The sequence below is a fragment of the Salvelinus namaycush genome, chromosome 3 (genome assembly GCF_016432855.1).
Source record: "Salvelinus namaycush isolate Seneca chromosome 3, SaNama_1.0, whole genome shotgun sequence".
NCBI lineage: Eukaryota > Metazoa > Chordata > Actinopteri > Salmoniformes > Salmonidae > Salvelinus > Salvelinus namaycush.
This window is the reverse complement of record NC_052309.1, coordinates 16688456-16713843: the sequence shown is the minus strand read 5'-3', so window position 1 is coordinate 16713843 and position 25388 is coordinate 16688456. Positions and strand designations below refer to the sequence as shown.

Below are 25388 nucleotides of genomic sequence, written 5' to 3'. Positions count from 1 at the left end.
CCAGGGTCCCTGCTCATCTGCATGAACGTGCCTTGGGCATGCTGCAAGGAGGCATGAGGACTGCAGATGTGGCCAGGGCAATAAATTGCAATGTCCGTACTGTGAGACGCCTAAGACACCGCAACAGGGAGACAGGACAGACAGCTGATCGTCCTCGCAGTGGCAGACCACGTGTGACAACACCTGCACAGGATTGGTACATCCGAACATCACACCTGCAGGACAGGTACAGGATGGCAACAAGAACTGCCCGAGTTACACCAGGAACGCACAATCCCTCCATCAGTGCTCAGACTGTCCGCAATAGGCTTAGAGAGGCTGGACTTAGGTCTTGTAGGCCTGTTGTAAGGCAAGTCCTCACCAGACATCATCGGCAACAACGTTGCCTATGGGCACAAACCCACCATCGCTGGACCAGACAGGACTGGCAAAAGTGCTCTTCACTGACGAGTCGTGGTTTTGTCTCACCGGGGGTGATGGTCGGGTTTGAGTTTACCGTAGAAGGAATGAGCGTTACACCGAGGCCTGTACTCTGGAGCAGGATAAATTTGGAGGTGGAGGCTCCGTCATGGTCTGCGGCGGTATGTCACAGCATCATCGGACTGAGCTTGTTGTCATTGCAGGCAATCTCAACGCTGTGCGTTACAGGGAAGACATTCTCCTCCCTCATGTGATACCCTTCCTGCAGGCTCATCCTGACATGACACTCCAGCATGACAATGCCACCAGCCATACTGCTCAGTCTGTGATTTCCTGCAAGACCGGTATGTCAGTGTTCTGTCATGGCCAGCGAAGAGCCCGGATCTCAATCCCATTGAGCACGTCTGGGACCTGTTGGATCAGAGGGTGAGGGCTAGGGCCATTCCCCCCAGAAATGTCTGTGAACTTGCAGGTGCCTTGGTGGAAGAGTGGGGTAATATCTCACAACAAGAACTGGCAAATCTGGTGCAGTCCATGAGGAAGAGATGCACTTCAGTACTTAATGCAGCTGGTGGCCACACCAGATACTGACTGTCACTTTTGATTTTGACCCCCCCCCCTTTGTTCAGGGACACATTATTAAATTTCTGTTAGTCACATGTCTGTGGAACTTGTTCAGTTTATGTCTCAGTTGTTGAATCTTGTTATGTCCTCACAAATATTTATACATGTTAATTTTGCTGAAAGTAAACACAGTTGAGAGTGAGAGGACGTTTCCTTTCTTGCTGAGTTTATACGTGATGGCCATCAGATGCAAATGTATCATTCTCCACATATCAGTTTCCTGTAACTTTTCTACATAACAGAAGCACGCAAGGGAGCTCCATAACTTCCATTTCAAATGTCCTTTCGCCCAGTGCTCGAGACCCAACAACTGAGCATGCATAAATCCTTAACTCTCTTGATTCGGTTTCTCAAAAGCAAAGTTTACATTAAAATGGACTTAAAACCACTTCTTATAAGCAGATTTATCTTATGTGCTCTAGTGCGCCTAAAGTTGATTTAAGCAGTTTTCCAGTACGTTTGTCGTCGTTATTTCTTGATGCGCATTAGTTCTAGCACATGAATATTTTTTTATGGAAAAGGGTTATAGACGTGGTAAAGAGGTCAATCGAACTCAACCAAAACAATGGAATTAACATATTTAGGCTATTGTTTATATGTGTATTTCACATTATGTTGAGATACAAATCTGAGTATAATGCTTGTATGGCTGTCAACCCCAACACATATTCATGTCATCGTTACCAATCAACTGCATTACAGTTAAAAAAGACTTTGACTACCGATTTCTGAATGCTAGCTATGCTTACCAGTTTATACGAACTGGAGTTAGCATTTAGCAGTCACTTCTTCTAAATCTTAAAAGGGACCGCTTATGTAAATCTTGTGCAGTGAAAACAGCCAAATATATCCAAATCGGACTTAAGTAACCACATTGTGGGATTTTTACAATAAATCAATCATAACGGATTTAAGCAATATCCACTTAGTTAGATCAGACTTGATGAATGTGCTCCAATCTGGTTGATGGAACAGTCTGCGTTTCATTGACTCTTTTAGTGCATTTATAGTGTCCGGATTCCCTTTTCCCACACTATATTAAAATACCAGTATGCATTCTGCAAATGGTGGAACAGGCTAAATTTGATAATAACACAACAACTTGATGGCACGAGCCAACTACTGTAGCTAACTAGCCAGCTAACCTCTGTAACTAGCCAGCAAGCTAGCTAGTAAAGTTAAGGGTATTGCGAACAGGTTAGCATATCTCCAGCCCCCCAAAAAATGCTTTCCTAATAAGCTAGCTGGCTAGCATTTATAAAGCCAGCAAACACGTTCCTCACACGCTAGGAAGGTATTTCCTCCAACTTTTAATGAAAAGATGTGCCTCTCGCTCCCAAAACACAAGATTTGTGCTGATTAAGTGGCCCACTCTATGCGCTTTCAGGTGGCCTGATTGCATCCAGACTGAGAAGAAATCCACACACAATGCGCCCCTGACCACCTCCTGAAGTAGTATGCCAGATCTTAACACAATCTGACCACAATGCGACTTTTGTGTGTCTTGACCTGTCATGACCTTCAATGCTATCTTCGTATTCTGATAGCAGCAACCGCATGTAAGTGTCAAGTGTATACACAGCCTCTAGTGGTACAGAGATCAAAACTCAAAAGTGAAACATTGTTTCCGAGGTCGCCCACATGAATACTATGGTATTTTACATTTACATTTAAGTCATTTAGCAGACGCTCTTATCCAGAGCGACTTACAAGTACATACATTCATACTTTTTTGTACTGGCCCCCCGTGGGAAACGAACCCACAACCCTGGCGTTGCAAGCGCCATGCTCTACCAACTGAGCTACACGGGACCGACGGTGGTATGCTTAAGCAATAAGGCCCGAGGGGGTGTGGTATATGGCCAATATACCACGGCTAAGGGCTGTTCCTTTGCACAAGTGCCTGGATACAGCCCTTAGCCATGGTATTTTGGCAATATACCACAAAAACCTGAAGTGCATTATTTATATTACAGTGCATTCGGAAAGTATTCAGACCCCTTGACTTTTTCCACATTTTATTGCGATACAGCCTTATTATAAAATGTATTAAATACATGTTTTTCCTTATAAATCTACACAAAATACCCCATAATAAATGTTTTGCAAATATATTAAAAATAAAAATACTTATTTACATAAGTATTCAGACCTTTTGCTATGAGACTCGAAATTGAGCTCAGGTGCATTCTGTTTCCATTGATCATCCTTGAGATGTTTCTACAATTTGATTGGAGCCCATCTGTGGTAAATTCAATTGATTGGACATGATTTGGAAAGGCACCCACCTGTCTATATAATGTCCCATGGTTGGCAGTGCATGTCAGAGAAAAAATCAAGCCATGAAGTTGAAGGAATTGTCCGTAGAGCTCCGAGACAGGATTGTGTTGAGGCACAGATCTGGGGAAGGAAGAAACTGATGGTCATGCTGACAGCATTTCAGAGTTGCTCTGTGGAGATGGGAGAACCTTCCAGAAGGACAACCATCTCTGCAGCACTCTACCAATCAGGCCTTTATGGTAGAGTAGCCAGACAGAAGCCATTCCTCAGTAAAAGGCACATGACAGCCCACTTGGAGTTTGCAAAGGTCACCTAAAGGACTCTGACAATGAGAAACAAGATTCTCTGATCTGATGAAACCAAGATTGAACTCTTTGGCCTGAATGCCAAGCGTCACGTCTAGAGGAAACCTGGCACCATCTCTACTGTGAAGCATGGTGGTGGCAGCATCATGCTGTGGGGATTTTGTTCAGCGACAGGGACTGGGAGACTAGTCAGGATCGAGGGAAAGATGAATGGAGCAAAGTACAGAGATTCTTGATGAAAACCTGCTCCAGAGCGCTCAGGACCTCAGACTGGGGGCGAAGGTTCACCTTCCAACAGGACAACGGCCCTAAGCACATAGCCAAGACAACGCAGGAGTGGCTTCAGGACAAGTCTCTGAATGTACTTTAGTGGCCCAGCCAGAGCCCGGAGTTGAACCCAATCGAACTTCTCTAGAGAGACCTGAAAATAGCTGTGCAGCGACACTCCCTATCCAACCTGACAGAGCTTTTGAGGATCTGAAGAGAAGAATGAGAGAAACTCCCCAAATACAGGTGTGCCAAGCTTGTAGCCTCATACCCAAGAAGACTTGAGGCTGTAATCGCAGCTAAAGATGCTTTTAACAAAGTACTAAGGGGTCTGAATATTTATACAAATGTGATTTTTTTTTACATTTTATATGTAAATGTGCAAACATGTGTAAAAACCTTTTTTTGCTTTGTTATTATGGGGTATTTTGTGTAGATTGATGAGGGGAAAAAAACAATTTAATCAATTTTAGAATAAGGCTGTAACGTAACAAAATGTGGAAAATGCCAAGGGGTCTGATTACTTTCCGAATGCACTGTATAAACTGGTCACCAACATAATTAGAGCAGTAAAAATACATGTTTTGTGATACATGTGGTATACGGTCGGATGTACCATGGCTTTCAGTCAATCAGCATTCAGGGCTCGAACCACCCAGTTTATAATATGGTTTAAATACTGTAGTATTCACTGTAGTGTTTTTGCGGACATTACTTTAGTATTTAGGCCTACTATAGTATTTAGTGTAGTATATTGTAGTATACTGTAGTATTTACAGTTAACAATAGTATAAATATTGTAGTAAAATAACTGTAGTATATATTATTCTATAGTAATTAATATACTGTTTTTGCAGATTGTAGTGTACTGTAATATTTACTGTCATGTTTTTGCGGACATTACTAAACGGTAGTATTTATTGTAGTGTTTTGCAGACTCTATTATACTGTAGTATTTACTATAGTGTTTTGGTATTATTATATTTGACATTGAAGCAGAGCCTGTTTCCTTGATGGAACCTACTAGAGAAATACTAAAAGAGCACATTTTCCATAAGCAGTAGGTAGGTAGGTAGGTCTGAACAGATAGTTCAGCGCTTATGCTCTTTCATTTTATCTGTAGGGAACACAATATATCATCTATACTTGGCATGTAGGTTTCTCACTTATGAGTGGTACAAACTGATATGGGGGAGGGGAATGGGCATGGTATATGCAAATTAGATACTGTAGTATTTACTACAGTGTTTTTTTGCACATAATACTGTAGTGTTCACTATAGTATTCTACTGGGAATAGAGTTTCCATCATGATCGAGGGATAGTAGTGTGTAGTATAGTATTCTACGGTATATTACAGTTTACTTTAGGTAGACAGCTCGCCCAATTAGCAACCAGGATCTAAACAACCAGTTTTAAAATGGAATTGAAAGTTTTAAGTTCATTCTAACTGATTTGTATGATTGAATAAAGGTGAATAAATGTGTTATCAACTCTGAAACGTATTTTTCTCTGAAAAACTCTGAAAAACGTATTTTTCTTAAATACTGATACCGTATGCTTGGGTGTCGAGTTGACTTTATGTATATTTACTGCAAACACTTCTTCCTGAGCTGATCTCAATGCTTTGCAGTTTTAATGACTTGTTGTGACTGTCTGTACTGTGGTGTCCTGTCTAGCAAGCATCAGCTTTTTCTTCTTGCCTGGCTCAGTGCTGAAAGATATGCTTTTTTTCTCCCTCTGAAAAGAACCAGCGGAATTGCTGCCAACTATAATAGCCATAGACTCCCAAGCTGTTCAGAAACAATGGGGGTCCTGAAAATCTTTATACCAATAATAAAGTAAACCCCGTTAAGACATTTATTGATGAGTTTCTGTGAAGGTACTGTAAATACATGTACAGTATGTCAATACCTACCAACATCTTTATGAGTGCATTGTACAATTTCAGGTTTCGTTTTAGTTTCGGAAAATGCACACGTGCCGTTTTCACAGTGAGTAAATACGCTACGTGGCGGCAGTTCATTTGGGAGTCACCTCTCAGTGCCTGAAATGATGATGGCTTCATTTACAGGATAATTACTGTAACTGTGGGGACCTTTACGATAGAGAACATAATGCTGAAGCTGTGAGCATCTCTTCTGAGAGGTCTCCTAGTCCCAAAGCTGGCACCTGTGCCAGAGGAATATTTAACTTAGATGACTAAGGCCTGCCTCTATCACAATGAGGACCGATGGGCAATGCCAACATCCCAAAACACGTTGGGCAATGTTGATGAAATAACTGTCTGGTTGGAATGACTCTAAAAAAATCCTAGAATACAAATAGATTATATTGTGTTAATTAATATTGGCGCCAGAGGGGATGGCTGCCGTTTTACGCGCTCCTAACCAACTGGGCTATTTTGTGTGTTTTTTCGCATTGTTTGTAACTTATTTTGTACATAATGTTGCTGCTACCGTCTCTTATGACCGAAAAGAACTTCTGGATATCAGAACAGCATTTACTCACCTCGAACTGGACGAAGATTCGTTCTTTAATGAGTCCGACGCGAAGGATATACTGCTTCTCCGAGACCAGGCCCAAATCCCTGTCATTCGCGTGAAGAAAAGACAGAAATACAGGGGGCGGAGATCGGGGTGCCTTGTGAGAATTCGTTGGCGAGTGGGTAAACCGCCTCTACCATCCGTTCTATTGGCCAACGTGCAATTGCTGGAGAATAAACTGGATGATCTCTGTTCAAGACTATCCTAACAACGGGACATTAAAAACTGTAATATATTAGGTTTCACCGAGTCGTGGCTAAACGATGACACAGATAATATACAGTTGGCTGGGATTTCTGTGTATCGGCAGGATAGAACAGCTACGTCTGGTAAGACGAGGGGTGGGTATGTGTGTCTTTTTGTCAATAACAGCTGGTGCGCGATGTCTAATATTAAGGAAGTCTCAAGGTATTGCTCGCCTGAGGTAGAGTACCTCATGATAAGCTGTAGACCACACTATCTACCATGAGAGTTTTCATCTAGATTTTTCATAGCCGTCTATTTATCACCACAAACCGATGCTGGCACTAAGAACGAGCTGTATAAGGCTATAAGCAAACAAGAAATTGCTCATCCAGAAGTGGCACCCCTAGTGGCGAGGGACTTTGATGCAGGCAAATTTAAATCAGTTTTACCTCATTTTTACCAGCATGTCACATGTGCAACCAGAGAAAAAAAAAACGAGACAATTTTTACTCCACACACAGAGATGCATACAAAACTCTCCCTCGCCCTGCATTTGGCAAATCGAACCATAATTCTGTCCTCCTGATTCCTGCTTACAAACAAACTCTAAAGCAGGAAGTACCAGTGACTCACTCAATACAGAATATGTTCCGGGTTTCATCCAATGGCAATGACCAGTATACCACCTCAATCACAGGCTTCATCAATAAGTGCATCGATGACGTCATCCCCACAATGAGCGTATGTAGATATTCCAACCAGAAGCCATGGATTACAGGCAACATCCGCAACGAGTTAAAGGGTAGAGCTGCCACTTTCAAGGAGCAGGGCACTAATCCGGGCGCTTATAAGATCTCCCGCTATGTCCTCAGACGAACCATCAAACAGGCAAAGAGTCAATACATGACTAAGATGGAATCCTACTACACCGGCTCTGACGCTCGTCGGATGTAGCAGGGCTTGCAAACTATTACAGACTACAAATGCATACCCAGCCAAGAGCTGCGCAGTGAGGTGAGCCTACCAGACAAGCTAAATGCCTTTTATGCTCAATTCGAGGCAAGCAACACTGAAGCGTGCATGAGAGCACCAGCTGTTCCGGACGACTGTGATCCCGCTCTCCGTAGCCAATGTGAGCAAGACCTTTAAACAGGTCAACATTCACAAGGCTGCGGGGCCAGGTGGATTACCAGGACGTGTCCTCAGAGCATGAGCGGGCCAGCTGGCAAGTGTCTTCACTGACATTTTCAACCTCTCCCTGACCGCGTCTGTAATACCTACATGTTTAACCTGTTTGGGCTGCAGGGGCAGTATTGAGTAGCCAGATAAAAGGTGCCCATTTCAAACGGCCTCGTACTCAATTCTTGCTCGTACAATATGCATATTATTATTACTATTGGATAGAAAACACTCTCTAGTTTCTAAAACCGTTTGAATTATATCTGTGAGTCAAACAGAACTCATTTGGCACAAACTTCCTGACCAGGAAGTGGAAAGTCTGAAATCGAGGCTCTGTTCTACTTCCTGCCTATAAAAGGGCATGATACGTATTAGTATACATGCACTTTCTAGAACTTCCCCTGGATGTCAAGAGGCGGTGAGAGAAGAAATTTAGTGTTTATCTTGGTCTGAAGTGGAATACAAGCTCTTTGTATGACGTGTCCCCCATTTCTGGAGAGCGCGAGGTGGTACCTGGATTTGCCTTCTGTTTAGCTGCCGTTATAGGCGACTACTATCTCCGGCTTTGATTTTATTTGATACATGTGACCATATCATCGTAAAGTATGTTTTTTCAATATAGTTTAATCAGATTATTGAATTTTTTTCGGGAGTTTTGCCGTGTTCCGTTCTCTGACTTTGTTGACGATGGAGAGATTCGTGCCACTTGGCTAGTGTGCTTGCTAAATCGAGAGGGAAAGTGGCCGTTCTAAATCCAAACAACGATTGTTCCCGACAAAGGACCCCTTGTCCAACATTCTGATGAAAGATCAGCAAAAGTAAGAAACATTTTATGATGCTATTTCATATATCTGTCGTGCATGTGAACTAGTCGTCGGCGCCCAACGTTTGGGTACTCTAGCTATACCGAAGCTTGATGTCGTAATGAAGTTATTTTTTAGAATTCTAACACTGCGATTTCATTAAGAACTAATGGATCTATCATTTCCTATACAACATGTATTTTTTAGTTATGTTTATGAATAGCTATTTGGTCAGAATATGTGTGTCAGAAAAAGTGTCAGAAAAATATCCGAACGTTGTGGGAAATAGTAGCTACGTTAGCAGAATGTATAACCACTGATTTCAGCTCTAAATATGCACATTTTCGAACAAAACATAAGTGTATGTATAACCTGATGTTATAGGACTGTCATCTGATGAAGAATATCAAGGTTAGTCAAAAATTATATATCTTTTACTGGTTTGTCACGATCGCTAACTTTTACTGCTGGGGAAGGGCTTGTGTTTCTGGCTATTGTGGTAAGCTAATATAACGCTATATTGTGTTTTCGCTGTAAAACACTTAATAAATCGGAAATATTGGCTGGAATCACAAGATGCCTGTCTTTCATTTGCTGTACACTATGTATTTTTCAGAAATGTTTTATGATGAGTAATTAGGTATTTGACGTTGGTGTCTGTAATTATTCTGGCTGCTTTCGGTGCAATTTCTGATTGTAGCTGCAATGTAAACTATGATTTATACCTGAAATATGCACATTTTTCGAACAAAACATAGATTTATTGAATAACATGTTATAAGACTGTCATCTGATGAAGTTGTTTGTTGGTTAGTTTGGTTGGTTCTTGGTTAGTTAGGTTGGCTTTGTGCATGCTACCTGTGCTGTGAAAAATGTCTGTCCTTTTTTGTATTTGGTGGTGAGCTAACATAAATATACGTGGTGTTTTCGCTGTAAAACATTTTAAAAATCGGACATGTTGGCTGGATTCACAAGATGTGTACCTTTCATATGCTGTATTGGACTTGTTAATGTGTGAAAGTTAAATATTTGTAAAAAATATATTTTGAATTTCTCGCCCTGCACTTGAGCTGGCTGTTGTCATAAGTGTACCGACGCCGGGCTGCAGCCATAAGAAGTTAAAGTAGACCACCATAGTCCCTGTGCCCAAGAAAGCAAAGGTAACTTGCCTAAATGACTACCGCCCCCCATCAGTAGCCATGAAGTGCTTTGAAAGGCTGGTCATGGCTCACAACAACACCATCATCCTGGAAACCCTAGACCCTCTCCAATTTGCATACTGCCCCAACAGATCCACAGATGACGCAATCTCAATCGCATTCCACACGGCTCTTTCCCACCTGAACAAAAGGAACACCTTTGTGAGATTGCTGTTCATTGACTACAGCTCAGCGTTCAACACAATAGTGCCCACAAAGCTCATTACTAAGCTAAGGACCCTGGGACTTAACACCTCCCTCTGCAACTGGATCCTGGACTTCCTGACAGGCCACCCTCAGATGGTAAGGGTAGGCAACAGCACATCTGCCACGCTGATCCTCAACACGGGGGCCCCTCATGGGTGCATGCTTAGTCCCCTCCTGTATATCCTGTTGACCCACGACTGCATGGCCAAGCACGACTCCCAACACCATCATTAAGTTTGCTGACGACACAACAGTGGTAGGCTTTATCTCCGACAACGATGAGACAGCCTATAGGAAGGAGGTCAGAGACCCGGCAGTGTGGTGCCAGGACAACAACCTCTCCTTTAAAGTGAGCAAGACAAAGGAGCTGATCGTGGACTACAGGAAATGGAGGGCCGAACACGCCCCCATTCACAATGTTGGGCTGTGGTGGAGCGGATCGAGAGTTTCAAGTTCCTTGGTGTCCACATCACCAACAAACTATCATGGTCCAAACACACCAAGACAGTCGTGAAGTGGGCACGACAACACCTTTTCCCCCTCAGGAATTAAAAATGGTCAAAGACTCCAGTCACCCAAGTCATAGACTGTTCTCTCTTCTACCGCACAGCAAGCGATACCAGAGCACCAAGTCTAGGTCCAAAAGGCTCCTTAACAGCTTCTACCCCCAAGCCATAAGACTGCTGAACAATCAATAAAATGGCCACCCGGACTTTTACATTGATCCCCCCCACACCCCCTTTGTTTTTACACTGCTGCTACTAGCTGTTTATTATCTATGCATAGTCACTTTACCCCTACCTACATGTACAAATTATCTCGACTAACCTGTACCCTTGCACATTCATCTTCTGCACACCCTACCAGTCCAGTGTTTAATTGCTATATTGTAATTACTTCGCCACCATGGCCTATTTATTTCCTTACCTCTCTTATACTACCTTATTTGCACATGCTGTATATAGATTTTTCAACTGTATTATTTATTGTATGTTTGTTTATTCCATGTGTAACTGTGTTGTTGTATGTGTCGCACTGCTTTGCTTTATCTTGGCCAGGTCGCAGTTGCAAATGAGAACTTGTTCTCAACTAACCTACCTGGTTAAATAAAGGTGAAATAAAAAAATAAAAATAAACATTGACTCAGTACCGGTACCCCCTGTATATAGGCTTGTGTTTTTTTTCAATACATTTTGTACTTTGGTTTATTTAATAAATATTTTCTTAATTCTTGAACTGCATTGTTGGTTAAGGACTTGTAAGTAAGCATTTCATGGTAAGGTCTATACCTGTTTTATTCGGCGCATGTGACAAATACAATTTTATTTTAATTTAAATGAGCCTTATCTATTGTTTCGTTCACAAGCAGAATTCTTTAGTTCTCTCTCTCTTTCATTCGCCTTTTTCTTCTTTGACTTTGGAGTCTTCTGTTATTTACAAGCCACCTGGTTTGAAGATGCTTTGTCTCTACAGAGCCCTATCGCTTCTTCTCTTGCTTTTCAACTGTGCCCTATTAGCACATGCTAACCTAAACTAGGACATGCTTAACACCCCGGCCATCCTACAATCTAAGCTTGATGCCCTCAATCTCACACAAATTATCAATGAACCTACCAGGTACAACCCCAAATCCGTAAACACGGGCACCCTCATAGATATCATCCTAACCAACCTGCCCTCCAAATACACCTCTGCTGTCTTCAACCAGGATCTCAGCGATCACTGCCTCATTGCCTGCGTCCGTAATGGGTCTGTGGTCAAACGACCACCCCTCATCACTGTCAAACGCTGCCTAAAACACTTTAGGTCGAGCAGGTCTTTCTAATCGACCTTGCCCGGGTATCCTGGAATGATATTGATCTCATTCCGTCAGTAGAGGATGCCTGGTTATTCTTTAAAAGTGCCTTCCTCACCATCTTAAATAAGCATGCCCCATTCAAAAATGTAGAACAAGGAACCGATATAGCCCTTTGTTCACTCCTGACCTGACTGCCCTTGACCAGCACAAAAACATCCTGCGGTGTACTGCATTAGCATCGAATAGCCCCTGCGATATGCAACTTGTCAGGGAAGTTAGGAACCAATGCACACAGGCAGTTAGGATAGCAAAGGCTAGCTTTTTCAAACAGAAATTTGCATCTTGTAGCACAAACTCCAAAAAGTTCTGGGACACTGTAAAGTCCATGGAGAATAAGAGCACCTCCTCCCAGCTGCCCACTGCACTGAGGCTAGGAAATACTGTCACCACCGATAAATCCACGATAATTGAGATTTCCAATAAGCATTTTTCTACGGCTGGCCATGCTTTCCACCTGGCTACCCGTACCCCAGTCCACAGCCCTGCACAGCAACTTGCCCAAGCCTCCCCCATTTCTCATTCACCAGAATCCAGATAGCTGATGTTCTGAAAGAGCTGCAAAATCTGGACCCCTACAAATCATACAGGCTAGACAATCTGGACCCTCTCTTTCTAAAATTATCCGCCGAAATTGTTTCAACCCCTATTACTAGCCTGTTCAACCCCTCTTTCCTATCGTCTGAGATCCCCGAAGACTGGAAAGCTGCCGCGGTCATCCCCCTCTTCAAAAGGGGGAGACACTCTAGACCCAAACTGCTACAGACCTATATCTATCCTACTCTGCCTTTCTAAGGTCTTCGAAAGCCAAGTTAACAAACAGATCACCGACCATTTCGAATCCCACCGTACCTTCTCCGCTATGCAATCTGGTTTCCCAGCTAGTCATGGGTGCACCTCAGCCACGCTCAAGGTCCTAAACAATATCAACTGCCATCGATAAGAGACAATACTGTGCAGCTGTATTCATCGATCTGGCCAAGACTTTCGACTCTGTCACTCACCACATTCTTAATGGCAGACTCAACAGCCTTGGTTTCTCAAATGACTGCATCTCCTGGTTCACCAACTACTTCTCAGACAGAGTTCAGTGTGTCAAATCGGAGGGCCTGTTGTCAGGACATCTGGCAGTCTCTATGGGGGTGCCACAGGGTTCAATCCTCGGGCCGACTCTTTTCTCTGTATACATCAATGATATTGCTCTTGCTGCTGGTGATTCTCTGATCCACCTCTACGCAGATGACACCATTCTGTATACCTCTGGCCCTTCTTTGGACACTGTGTTAACTAACCCCCAGACGAGCTTCAATGCCATACAATTCTCCTTCCGTGGCCTCCAACGGCTCTTAAATGCAAGTAAAACTAAATGCATGCTCTTCAACCGATCGCTGCCCACACCTGCCCGCCCGTCCAGCATCACTACTCTGGACGGTTCTGACTTAGAATATGTGGACAACTACAAATACCTAGGTGTCTGGATAGACTGTAAACTCTCCTTCCAGACTCACATTAAGCATCTACAATCCAAAATTAAATCCAGAATCGGCTTCCTATTTCTTAACAAACCCTCCTTCACTGATGCTGCCAAACATACCCTCGTAAAACTGACTATCCTACCGAACCTTGACTTCAGCGATGTCATTTACAAAATAGCCTCCAACACTCCAACAAAATTACTGAAGCTGGAGACTCATATCTCCCTCACTAGCTTTTAGCAGCAGCTGTCAGAGCAGCTCACAGATCACTGCGCCTGTACATAGCCCGTCTGTAAAAAGCCCATCCAACTACCTCATCCTCATACTGTTATTATTATTTTTTTTTGTCCTTTGCACCCCAATATCTCTATTTGCACACTCATCTTCAGCACATCTATCACTTCAGTGTTTAATTGCTATATTGTAATTATTTCGCCACTATGGCCTATTCATTGCCTTACCTCCCTTATCCTACCTCATTTGCACACACTGTATATATACTTTTTTTTCTATTGCATTATTGACTGTATGTTTGTTTATTCCATGTGTAACTCTGTGTTGTTGTTTGTGTCACACTGCTTTGCTTTATCTTGGCCAGGTCGCAGTTGTAAATGACAACTTGTTCTCAACTAGCCTGGTTAAATAACATGCCTCCATGTTGCCAGTCTGACAGCCTTCGCAAATCTCCCACATTTTAAATTGCTCCAAGGTATTTATTAAAATCATATTACATTTCTCTTCTTTTCTTCTAATAAGCTAATAAATTACAATGCACATCAATTGGCAAAAACCTGTAGTCCATATGATATGTTGGTGGGGTGGCATAGTCACAATGTAAGACTTTTCAGCACACAGTTTGTTAATGTTTTTTATGGATATTATGTTTAAGAAAACATATCTGTTTTATCAAATTGAGTTGTCCTTTACTATAAGAGAGCCTTACAGTGTAGTAAATGTAGCAGGAAAGTGCATCCTGCACTGGACACGAGTTCTACTGTAGGCACTCAAGTGATGTCACCACTAATGTGAGAGCCTATGCCAACTTTCCTTTCTCCACCCCATCACTCCAGATAGCATTGAAGCAAGAAAATCCACTCTGAGATCTCTAGCATAGGCCAAGTGGCAAATCCCAGCTATCCTCATATGTGATTTGCTCTGTTAGTCTGGAGCAATTTTTCTCAACCCACTAATGTTTTGTTAATTTGTCAAATAGTCCACCCCCCCACTTCTGCATTCTCTCCCTACAACCCCCCCCCCCCCTCTCTTTCCCTCTCTCTCTGGCCTGTGCTTCCAGAACAGGAATCAAAATGAAGTAGTCAAAAGCTATCAAATTTGGTGTGTATTCCAGCCGCTATCCACTTTATATGGTAGCTTTACTCATACAGGGAAATGTGGATTTTTTAATGTGAATTGACTGACTCCATCATGAGTGCATTATATCCATTTCGCCTAATAAATGTTGTTTTCTGTAGTAAATAAAAACTCAATTCAAAGACACCATTGCAAATGCCAAGGCGATTATATAGTAGTAAAACAGAGGAAGAGACTGTGATACTGCAGTAGTTGGAGAGCTGAACAGAGATGAAATGTTGAGGCACAGTCAGTGAAAACTAAACCAGGATCTTCTGCTCTGATTAGACTTGAGAAACTGATTCCTTCTAAGGATTGTAAATATCGCCATTTTATAGAGGGTGTTGTGTTCTGCTGCTTCATTCAACAAAATCCCAAAACGTAAAGATCTAAAGATCACTACATTTTAATATGTAAAATCATGAATTCCATGCTTCTACTATTATTGTGTTTTATTTTCCATTGTTTAAATATATTCTAGCTTTTAATAGGTAAATTCGAACTTTGTAAATGTACTGTGAGGTATTTTAAGAGACTGTTTAAATGTTCTACAGTATGTGCTAGATCAGCTTTCCCAAACTTGGTCCTGGGGCCCCCCCTGGGTACACTACACAGGTGATTCAAATAATCAACCAGGACTGAGTTTGGGAAACCCTATGCTAGAACAAAGTCATACAATATGATTTTAAACATAACCCTAACCTTAACCCTAGCCTTAACCACACTGTTAACCCTAATGCCTAACCCTAACCTTAAATTAGAAACAAAGAACACATTTTTTGGGTTCATACATTTTTACAATATAGCCAAAGGAAATATCTTAAATCTTAAAGGAAATTGCTCAGTTCTGTCTCAAGGACAAGACTCTATTCATGTTGCATGATTTACAGCAGACTGGGTGTTTGGAAGTTAACACAAATGCTTTTCTTCTAAGTCCAGCAGAACCCAGACATATTCTTATTACCCACTTGTGTCTTCCTCTTTTGCAGTTGGCGAACTCTACTTTCTGGTCCTTTGGCTTCAGTCAGTGCCTCGGGTGGAAGGTTGGGTGGAGGGCTGCCCAGTGCCATGCATATGCCACAGCGAGCCGCGGCCCACCTTGGCCTGCCAACAGCAGGGCCTCTACTCCATCCCCACAGAGATCCCCATCCACAGCCAGCGCATCTTCCTCCAGAACAACAAGCTTACCGTGGTCCGCTCCACCAGCTTCAGCCCCTGCAGAAACCTCACCGTACTCTGGCTCTACTCCAACAACATCAGCCACATCGAGGCTGGTGCCTTCTACGGCCTAGAGAGGCTGGAGGAGCTGGACATAGGGGACAATGACCTGAGGATCATCAGCCCCACGGCCTTCCGAGGCCTGTCTAGACTGCACACCCTGCACCTGCACAGCTGTGGCTTGTCTGTGCTGCCTGTAGGTGTTTTCAGGGGACTATTTTCCCTGCAGCACCTCTATCTCCAGGACAACAGCTTACTGACTCTCCATGACGATACTTTTCTGGACCTGGCCAACCTGACCTACCTGTTCCTCCACAACAACAAGATAAAGACTGTGACGGATCACATGCTGCGAGGCTTGGTGAGCTTGGACCGCTTGCTGCTGCATCAGAATCGAGTGACCTTCGTCCAGCGCAATTCTTTTCATGACCTGCGCAAGCTGACCACTTTGTTTCTGTTCTTCAATAATCTAACAGTGTTGACAGGGGAGACCATGGACCCACTAGTGTCCCTCCAGTACCTGCGTCTGAATGGGAACCAGTGGATCTGTGACTGCCGGGCCAGGACCCTGTGGGACTGGTTTAAGGGATTTAAAGGGTCTAGCTCAGAGCTTGAGTGCCATGTTCCGACCAGACTATCCGGAAAAGACCTGAAACAGCTAAAGAGCCCTGACCTGGAAGGTTGCTATGACAGCTCTGACCATACTTGGATTAGCGTGTTCAGTTCCAAGACACGATCTGGAAAACTCACCACGGAAAGTCCACTTAGGGCTGGTATTCCCAGGTGCTGCCTCTCAGACAAAGACAAGTCGTCCATCATCTCCAGCAAGGGTCTCCCAGATCCCTCCTCCTACAACAGCAGACAAATCACCAACAATCCTCTGAAGGAGAAAGAGAACATCTCCAAAACTAAGCTGTTGGAAGCTGACCCCAACAAACCCCAGAACAAACAGAGTTTGAACGATGGGCCAGTGGGAACATTATCTAACAACCTGGACCAGTCCTCAGAGGATCTAAGCCCCTCCAATGACCCTGAAAAGAAGAAAAGGTGTGCAAAGGAGAACATGTCAGACCCTCTGTGTCTCAAGTCCCACGGATCTACAATTGGAGCATGGAGGCTTGTCTTTCTGCCTGTGTTTTGGCTATCCTTAGACTTCTGTTAGAAGTTACAATAACAGAGGGATAATATGGGCAAGTGTAAGGCCAGTGCAGGAGGCCCTGCTAAGTGCCAAGGGGAAAGGGGAACAGACCTTTCATTCAAGTAACTGCCAAAATAATGGAAACACTTGACTAAATGAGGGATACAAAGTATTCTGAAAACAGGGGCTTCCACACAGGTGTGGTTCCTGATTTAATTAGGCAATTAACATCCCGTCATGCTCAAAGGCTCTGCATGATCAATCTGCCATCTGCAGTGGCCGTACAGCATTTACTGTGATATGGCCTCTCCAGAAGTCAGGGCATTGATACTTTTTGCACTTTGTGGTGCAGAGCAGAGCTGTTGTGAAGGAAATTGTCAAGGAAGTAAGTTTGTGTTTATATAGGACCTCACACCCCCAGCTACTGTCAACCAATCATGTCAATGCAGAGCTATACGGAGAATTACAGAGCCCTCCGCATTGTTACAAAATTTGGGAGACGCACAGCGATGCTGTACAGAGCTCGATTTGGCCTCCGCAAGCCTCCGCAATTGTGTCACACCCTCCACACGGAACCTCCGGATTGCATTTATGGAGCAAGCATAAATTGGCTTTTAGGGTCATCTATAAAATGACTGGGCAGGCCATTATTTTGGCCAATAATTTGGCTACCATGGCTATGCCCCCATCCATAGGACATGAGTGGTCACTGAATGGTTTGATGAGCATGAAAATGATGTAAACCATATGCCATGGCAGTCTCAGTCACCAGATCTCAACCCAATTGAACACTTATGGTAGATTCAACAAAACACCAAATAATGGAATTTCTCGTGGAATGGTGTCGCATCCCTCCAATAGAGTTCCAGACACTATAATATATTCCAAGGTGCAATGAAGCTGTTCTGGATAGTGGTGCCCCAACACCCTATTAAGACACTTTATGTCGGTGTTTCCTTTATTTTGTCAGTTACATGTAGATCTGATGATATGAATTTGAAAAGAGAATTGGAAGAGCTAAAAAAAAGACAAATCAACAAATGGATGCCTTTCTACAGTATGTCCATTCCAAATGTATATATGTAATGGATTTGTTCCCAGGTGATACTGTATGTTCTGCCCAGCTATAAAGCACTTATTCTGGGAGGCCCTATCCTCTCTAGGTTTACTCTGCCAATGGTGGTGGTTGTTTATTACAAAGACATTGAAACAGCACAAGCTGTTTAAAACTAAGAATGTTTTGAGGTTTCCTTCATGACAACCCCAAAGATGTGATAGATCGTATTTCTCCATTTATTTTTGTTAATCTTTTTTTAGAGTGAAACATTGATTTAAATGCTATTTTTATGTTTATAAGTGTAAACGTAAGACGAATACTTAATGTTTCTTGTCACGCTGTGGTTATGGGTAGCATTCTCAAAAGAGTACTGTCTATTCGTTCACTGAAGTTGCTGTGTACTATAGATATGCATTTTATTTTACTTGTGTAAAAGTATAAATATATTGCAAATAAAGTATTCTTTTTCTTACATTCGTTACGCTATTTATTCTAGCAAATAAAAAAAAGTATAGTCACCAGCTTGCTTTGTATGAGTAGGAAATATAGCCTCCTACTGTGGGTTCCTGAGTGGCGCAGCAGTATAAGGCACTGCATCTACTGTCACTACAGACACCCTGGTTCAAATCCAGGCTGTATCACAACCGGACGCGATTGGGAGTCCCATAGGGCGGCGCACAATTGGCACAGCATTGTCCAGTGTAGGCCGTCATTGTAAATAAGAATTTGTTCTTAACTGACTTGCCTAGTTAAATAAAGGTTTAAAAAAAATATTGATTATCAACATAATAACACTTTCTATTTAGATAAATACAATGTTTAACCTGCTGAGAGCAAACCACTCATTTTTCTTGATCACACTGGAATGCGTGAATGCAAGATGTAATTATGTCAAAACCCATGAGCGAGACCTGCTGGAAACACATTGACACAGACATAAATCGATGCACCGCCACCCTGTGAATTCAAGGTCAATCGGAGGGATATTGACAACTTATTAAGTTTAATGATGCATATCTGATTTCATAGAAGGGTATGACTGACTCCATTCATTTAAATGGACTTTCAAATTTATATTTTTAGTCCAATTGTTGCTGGATTTCAAACTAATTTAATCGCACTACTCCCAGTAGTATTAGCCAATATAACAGCAATAACATGATACTTAGTACAGAAAATCTGAATAATGTAACATATAACAATAGATCACTTCAATACCTTACAGTGAAGATTCTTATATTGTTTTACTGAAGGAATTCATTCAGATTTTATCCAGAACAATTAGGGTTAAGTGCCTTGTTCAAGGGCACAGATTGCAACCAGCAACCTTTTGGTTATTGACTCAACACTGTCAACTGCTAGGCTATCTGCCACCCCATAATTAATTTTAGTCCACGCCTGACAGTTTCTATGCTGCATTAAACCTATGGGAACACAGCTACATTATAGGCTTTAGGCATCTGCCAGCACATAGCAAAAAGAGGCAGTAATGTAATGGTAAATGTACCTCCTGCATATGGTTCCTTTCCAAATAGTATCATCTAAGCTATCATTGTCATCATTGCTATCACATTCAGAGGAATATGGTATTTTAGATACCTTCACACATTTCTTGGCATAATGTACAGTAGGTTAAACAGATTAACAAAAAAATGTAGAATATTTTGCAGCCAATATATTTTTCTTAACTCTTAAGGACAAGGGGTGGAGTTTACACTTTTGGGGAAAATCATTCAAAATTTAAACGGCCTCGTACTCAATTCTTGCTCGTACAATATGCATATTATTATTAATATTGGATAGAAAACACTCTCTAGTTTCTGAAACCGTTCTAATTATTTCTCTAAGTGAAACAGAACTCTTTTTACAGCCCATTTCCTATCCGGAAGTGAGATTTCCAAAAGCGAGGTCTCTCTTCAAGAGCTTGTCTATAAAAGGGCATGTCACTTATGACTGTAGAAACACGTCATACACCTTCCCCTGGGTGTCATGCGGAAGTGAGAGCAGAAATGACTTGATTATCTCGTTCTGGGATTGAATACAACCTCTTGGAGTGAGAGGTCCGCCATTATTTTTTTTTGGAAGGCGCGAAGTTGGACCTGGAATCGCCTCCTGGAAAACCGTCGTTATAGGTGAAAATGATCTCCGGCTTCGATTTTTTTTGATACATGTCACAATATCATCCTAAAGTATGTTTTTTCAATATAGTTTAATTATATTATTGAAATTTATTCGGGACTTTAGACGTGATGCGTTGGAGGAATTTGTTCAAGAAGGAGAGGTTAGCGCCGCATGGCCAGTGCGCATGCTATTTCAAGAGGGAAATAGTTCGTTCTGGATCCAAACAAAGACGGTTCTGAACAAAGGACCCCTTGTACAACATTCTGATGGAAGATCAACAAAGATAAGGACCCAATTTGGGATGCTATTTCATATATCTGTCGAACTGTGCTATCGCTACGTTTGCCTTGAATCAATGCTGTTTTGTGATAGCTATTGTAGTAAGCTAATATAACGATATATTGTGTTTTCGCTGTAAAACACTTCAAAAATCGGAAATATTGGCTATATTCACAAGATCTTTGTCTTTCATTTGCTATCCACCATATATTTTTCTGAAATGTTTTATGATGTGTAATTAGGTAGTTGACGTTGGTGTCTGTATTTACTCTGGCTACTCCCGTGCTATTTCTGACTGTAGCTATGATGGTAGCTATGATGGTAGCAGTAATGTAAAACTGATTTATAGCTCAAATATGCACATTTTTTGAACAAAACATAGATTTATTGTGTAACATGTTATAGGACTGTCATCTGAGGGAGTTGTTTCTAGGTTAGTTAGGTTGGTTCTAGGTTAGTTAGGTTGGCTTTGTGCATGCTACCTGCATGCTACCGGTGCTGTGAAAAATGTCTGTCTGTCTTTTGTATTTGGTGGTGAGCTAACATAAATATACGTGGTGTTTTCGCTGTAAAACATTTTAAAAATCGGAAATATTGGCTATATTCACAAGATCTTTGTCTTTCATTTGCTATCCACCATATATTTTTCTGAAATGTTTTATGATGTGTAATTAGGTAGTTGACGTTGGTGTCTGTATTTACTCTGGCTACTCCCGTGCTATTTCTGACTGTAGCTATGATGGTAGCAGTAATGTAAAACTGATTTATAGCTCAAATATGCACATTTTTTGAACAAAACATAGATTTATTGTGTAACATGTTATAGGACTGTCATCTGAGGGAGTTGTTTCTAGGTTAGTTAGGTTGGTTCTAGGTTAGTTAGGTTGGCTTTGTGCATGCTACCTGCATGCTACCGGTGCTGTGAAAAATGTCTGTCCTCTTTTGTATTTGGTGGTGAGCTAACATAAATATACGTGGTGTTTTTGCTGTAATACATTTAAAAAATCGGACATGTTGACTGAATTCACAAGATGTGTATCTTTCATTTGCTGTATTGGACTTGTTAATGTGTGAAAGTTAAATATTTCTAAAAAATATTTTTTGAATTTCGCGCTCTGCCTTTTCAGTGGAATGTGGGAGGTGTTCCGCTAGCGGAACGCTGGGGCTAGACAGGTTAAGGCAAGTCAATCATGCAAACTCAATGAAGGTTAACTTTCTAATAGGAATGAGTTCAAGTGGGCCTTCGCGCTTCAACAAACAAAGGAAAGGAGGGCTGCTCAACAACCATGACAATAATCATGAGAATGGCTTACCAAGAAAAACTTCCAAAAGGACTAATTCAAGGTAAAAAGGAGTTGGAGCACTGCTAACTTTAATCCACTGTACAGGATGCGAACAGAAGTACTGACGTTTCCACATCAAGCTGACGTCTTCCGGAGTGACCTGACCATTGCACTTAGCTCCTATTTATAGCCTAGTGGCCCATTGAGACACAACAATTGTATAGTGACCTGACCATTGCACTTAGCTCCTATTTATAGCCTAGTGGCCCATTGAGACACAACAATTGTAATTTTTTTAAATGATAATATGTTTCAAGGTAAATGGCAAGTTATAGCACAAAATAATTACATAAATAGTGTGTCTCGTTAATCAACAGGCCATGTAAAAATATACATTGGTGATATTCTGTGAATCCGGATTCAGACACCCAAATATCACCTATGTACAGTATATTTTGACATGGCCTATTGATTAACGAGACACACTATTTTACCTTGAAACATATTATCATTATACTTGTTTTACATTGTTGTTTCACAATGGGCTATTAGGCTATAAATAGGAGCTAAGTGCAATGATCAGGTCACTGAGGAAGACGTCAGTTTGACGTCGAAACGCCAGTCGTCTGTTCGCATCCTGTAGAGTGAAATAAAGTGAGCAAAATAAATCACTCTGCCTTTTTTATCGAGTGTTCCAACTCAATCTTGTCTCATCGCTGCAACTCCCCAACCGGCTCGGAAGGAGAAGGTTGAGTCATGCGTCCTCCTAAACATGACCCGCCAAACCGAGCTTCTTAACACCTGCCCGCTTAATCCTGAAGCCAGCCGCACCAATGTGTCGGAGGAAACACTGTTCAACTGACAGCCGGGGTCAGCCTACAGGCGCCCAGCCCCCACAAGGAGTCGCTAGAGCACGATGAGCCAAGTAAAGCCCCCGGCCAAAACCTTCCCTAATCCGGAGGATGCTGGACCAATTGTGCACCGCCCTATGGGACTCCCGATCCCGGACAGTTGTGATACAGCCCGGGATCGAACCCAGGTCTGTAGTGATGACTCTAGACCGCTGCGCCACTCGGGAGTCCACTCCAACTCCTTTTTACTTCAAATTAGTCCTTTTGGAAGTTGTTCTTGGTAAGCCATTCTCATTTCTAATAGGAATATTTAATCAATTCCATATTTAACCTTAAAAATAATTTTAGATGCCATTCACTAGACCACAGACACATCTTTTTGAGTAAAATAGTTGTTAATGGTTTCAACATATACTTGCAATGATGCATATAACAAACACTAGTAATTGTATCTCAATTTTTCTAAATAGATCCCATTTGTGTTCCATAAAGCAATTTTAGGAACACATGAATCATTCAGGAACACAAACATTTTCAGGACAGATACTGTAAAGGCCTACGGAAACATGACAGGACCAATAATAGACACATGGATTTTATTGGCATTACTCAAATGGGACCTGCTCGCTAGTTTGTAGTTGCAAACTCTTGAAAAATTACAACAACTCTCTGCTGTACCACTTTCACTTGTTGTTTCGATATCTGCCTTTGATTGGGCAAGAGTCATTGACAGTAGCTAGATGTGAAAATGAATGGAGGTGAAGAGGAACGATGATTACTCCAGCTCATCTGCCTTGGTCAAGTACAATGAGGATTTCACACACACACAGAAGCTAAACATCCATACGTCGATAATTGTCAATGGTAATGGTTAAGGAACCACAACATGATGACATGCATGTATAAGTGATTTGTTCAGAACCTTGAGGTAGGATCTTAATTTGATCACCCTGTTGGAGCAGAACTTTCTTGCAATGCAAAAAATGTAAAATTTGTTGTGTATTTTAGGTTTTAAGACACTTCTGAAGTTTGTAATTTCCACTTTGAAATTTCAGACTTAATTTTCCCCTTACGAGAAATGTATCAACCCTTACAAAAAAGTCCATTAATTGTAATCTACATTCAATTTCTGTTGCTGCAGGATTGTCATCCTGCTGTGAGAAGCAGAGTCAAATTAAGATAGAGCACCTTCCGGAAGGTCAAGGACACCAGGGATGAATAGGATACTCCCACATAAGTAAGAAATGAAATCCCTATTCGAATAGCTCCAGAAAAACAGAGCACAAGTAAATCCCAAGTGCGTTTTAGCTGCGTTATTCTTTACCATGGCTTTAGCCATAACAACTGTACTGCAATGGCTCAAATAATAATAATTTAACCCCCATTTATGTATGTTGTAAATAAAAGACATCTGATCATTTAAAATGCTTTTCATTGAGGTCAATACAGTACCTCACAAAAAATATTTTATCTACTGTTATTGCTGTTAGTACATTTACAATGTTCTTAAGGTGTGCAATGACATTTAAAAAGACTGATCAACAAGAGGTCTGACCTCTTTATTGACAAGGTCCTCACTGCAGAGCATGGATGATCTAGTTGAATGTCCCAGCCTAGCCCACCAATCATTGCCATTAGTCAAACCTGAACATTAAAGCTGGAATCCTTAATGGTGAAACCACCACATCCATTCCATCTTTAAATAATATTCATGTTCATGGATATAATCATTCACTTCCTGTTTGGTGACATGAATGGCCTGGCACTGCAGTAAGTGTCATACATATCCAGCTACTGTAATTGAAATGTATCACCAAGGGCAACACATTCTTCATCCATCTTTAATTCATTCATCGTTACTGTAGGACACTTGGTCTGAAATGATGATAGGCCATATGAAATATTGATCATATTGTCCACTGTGGTTGTTGAAAACACAGTGTACCGCAAATAATTATTCCAATAATGAGTTAGATGGTATCATTTGTCTATGAAATACAGCATTTCTCTCTTCTGGAGTCTAATTTGCATAGAAGAAGAAACCACAGTGAGTAGGACTATGTACTGTACAGTCTAAGAACCTTTGTGAAACGGAAGTGTATCTACAGTTAGGGCCTGATGGCCATGCCGTCAGATGTTCTGCTCAAACAAGAGCTTTTCAACAATCATGCATTGCTTACATCATAATTATAATTCAGAACATGAAACCTTGCAGAAGTTATCCTGTCTCACTAAGAGAGCCAATTTGTGCCTAGTCTGTTACATCTTAGTACTACCACTCCAACTTTTCAAGCTGAGGGACTTTTCTCTCTCGTGTGTCTTGTATTGAGTTGAATGGTTTAATGGAATAAAGTGACACGATTAGTCCTGCTCAATAGAGGATTGATATTTAAACCTGGCTCCTGCATCCATTAATTAAACCTGGCTCCTGCATCCCCATCCATTAATTAATCGTAGTTAGTTAAGAACAGTCAGTTAAGAACAAATTCTTATTTTCAATGACAGCCTAGGAACAGTGGGTTAACTGCCTTGTTCAGCAGCAGAACAGATTTTTATCTTGTCAGCTCGGGATTTGATCTTGCAACCTTTCAGTTACTAGTCCAACACTCTAACCACGAGGCTACCTGCCACCCCATCCAACTCAAGTACTCTCTCTTTGTTATACGGTGAAAACTTAATATAGAAAACATTTTAATAATTTGTTTTAAAGTTATTAAACACGACATATCACTTCATATCTAGCAAG

The 25388-nt window shown here is 41.6% G+C and overlaps 1 protein-coding gene across 1 annotated transcript in view; it reads left to right on the top strand.

The window, feature by feature from the left end:
- LOC120043033 (reticulon-4 receptor-like) overlaps positions 1–17075 on the top strand; it is a 31216-nt gene extending 14141 nt beyond the window's left edge. The window contains exon 3 of the mRNA XM_038987768.1: positions 15685–17075. Coding sequence (XP_038843696.1) covers positions 15685–17075 — 1391 coding nt within the window. The remainder of the gene's footprint in view (positions 1–15684) is intronic.
- The last annotated feature ends 8313 nt before the right edge of the window (positions 17076–25388 follow it).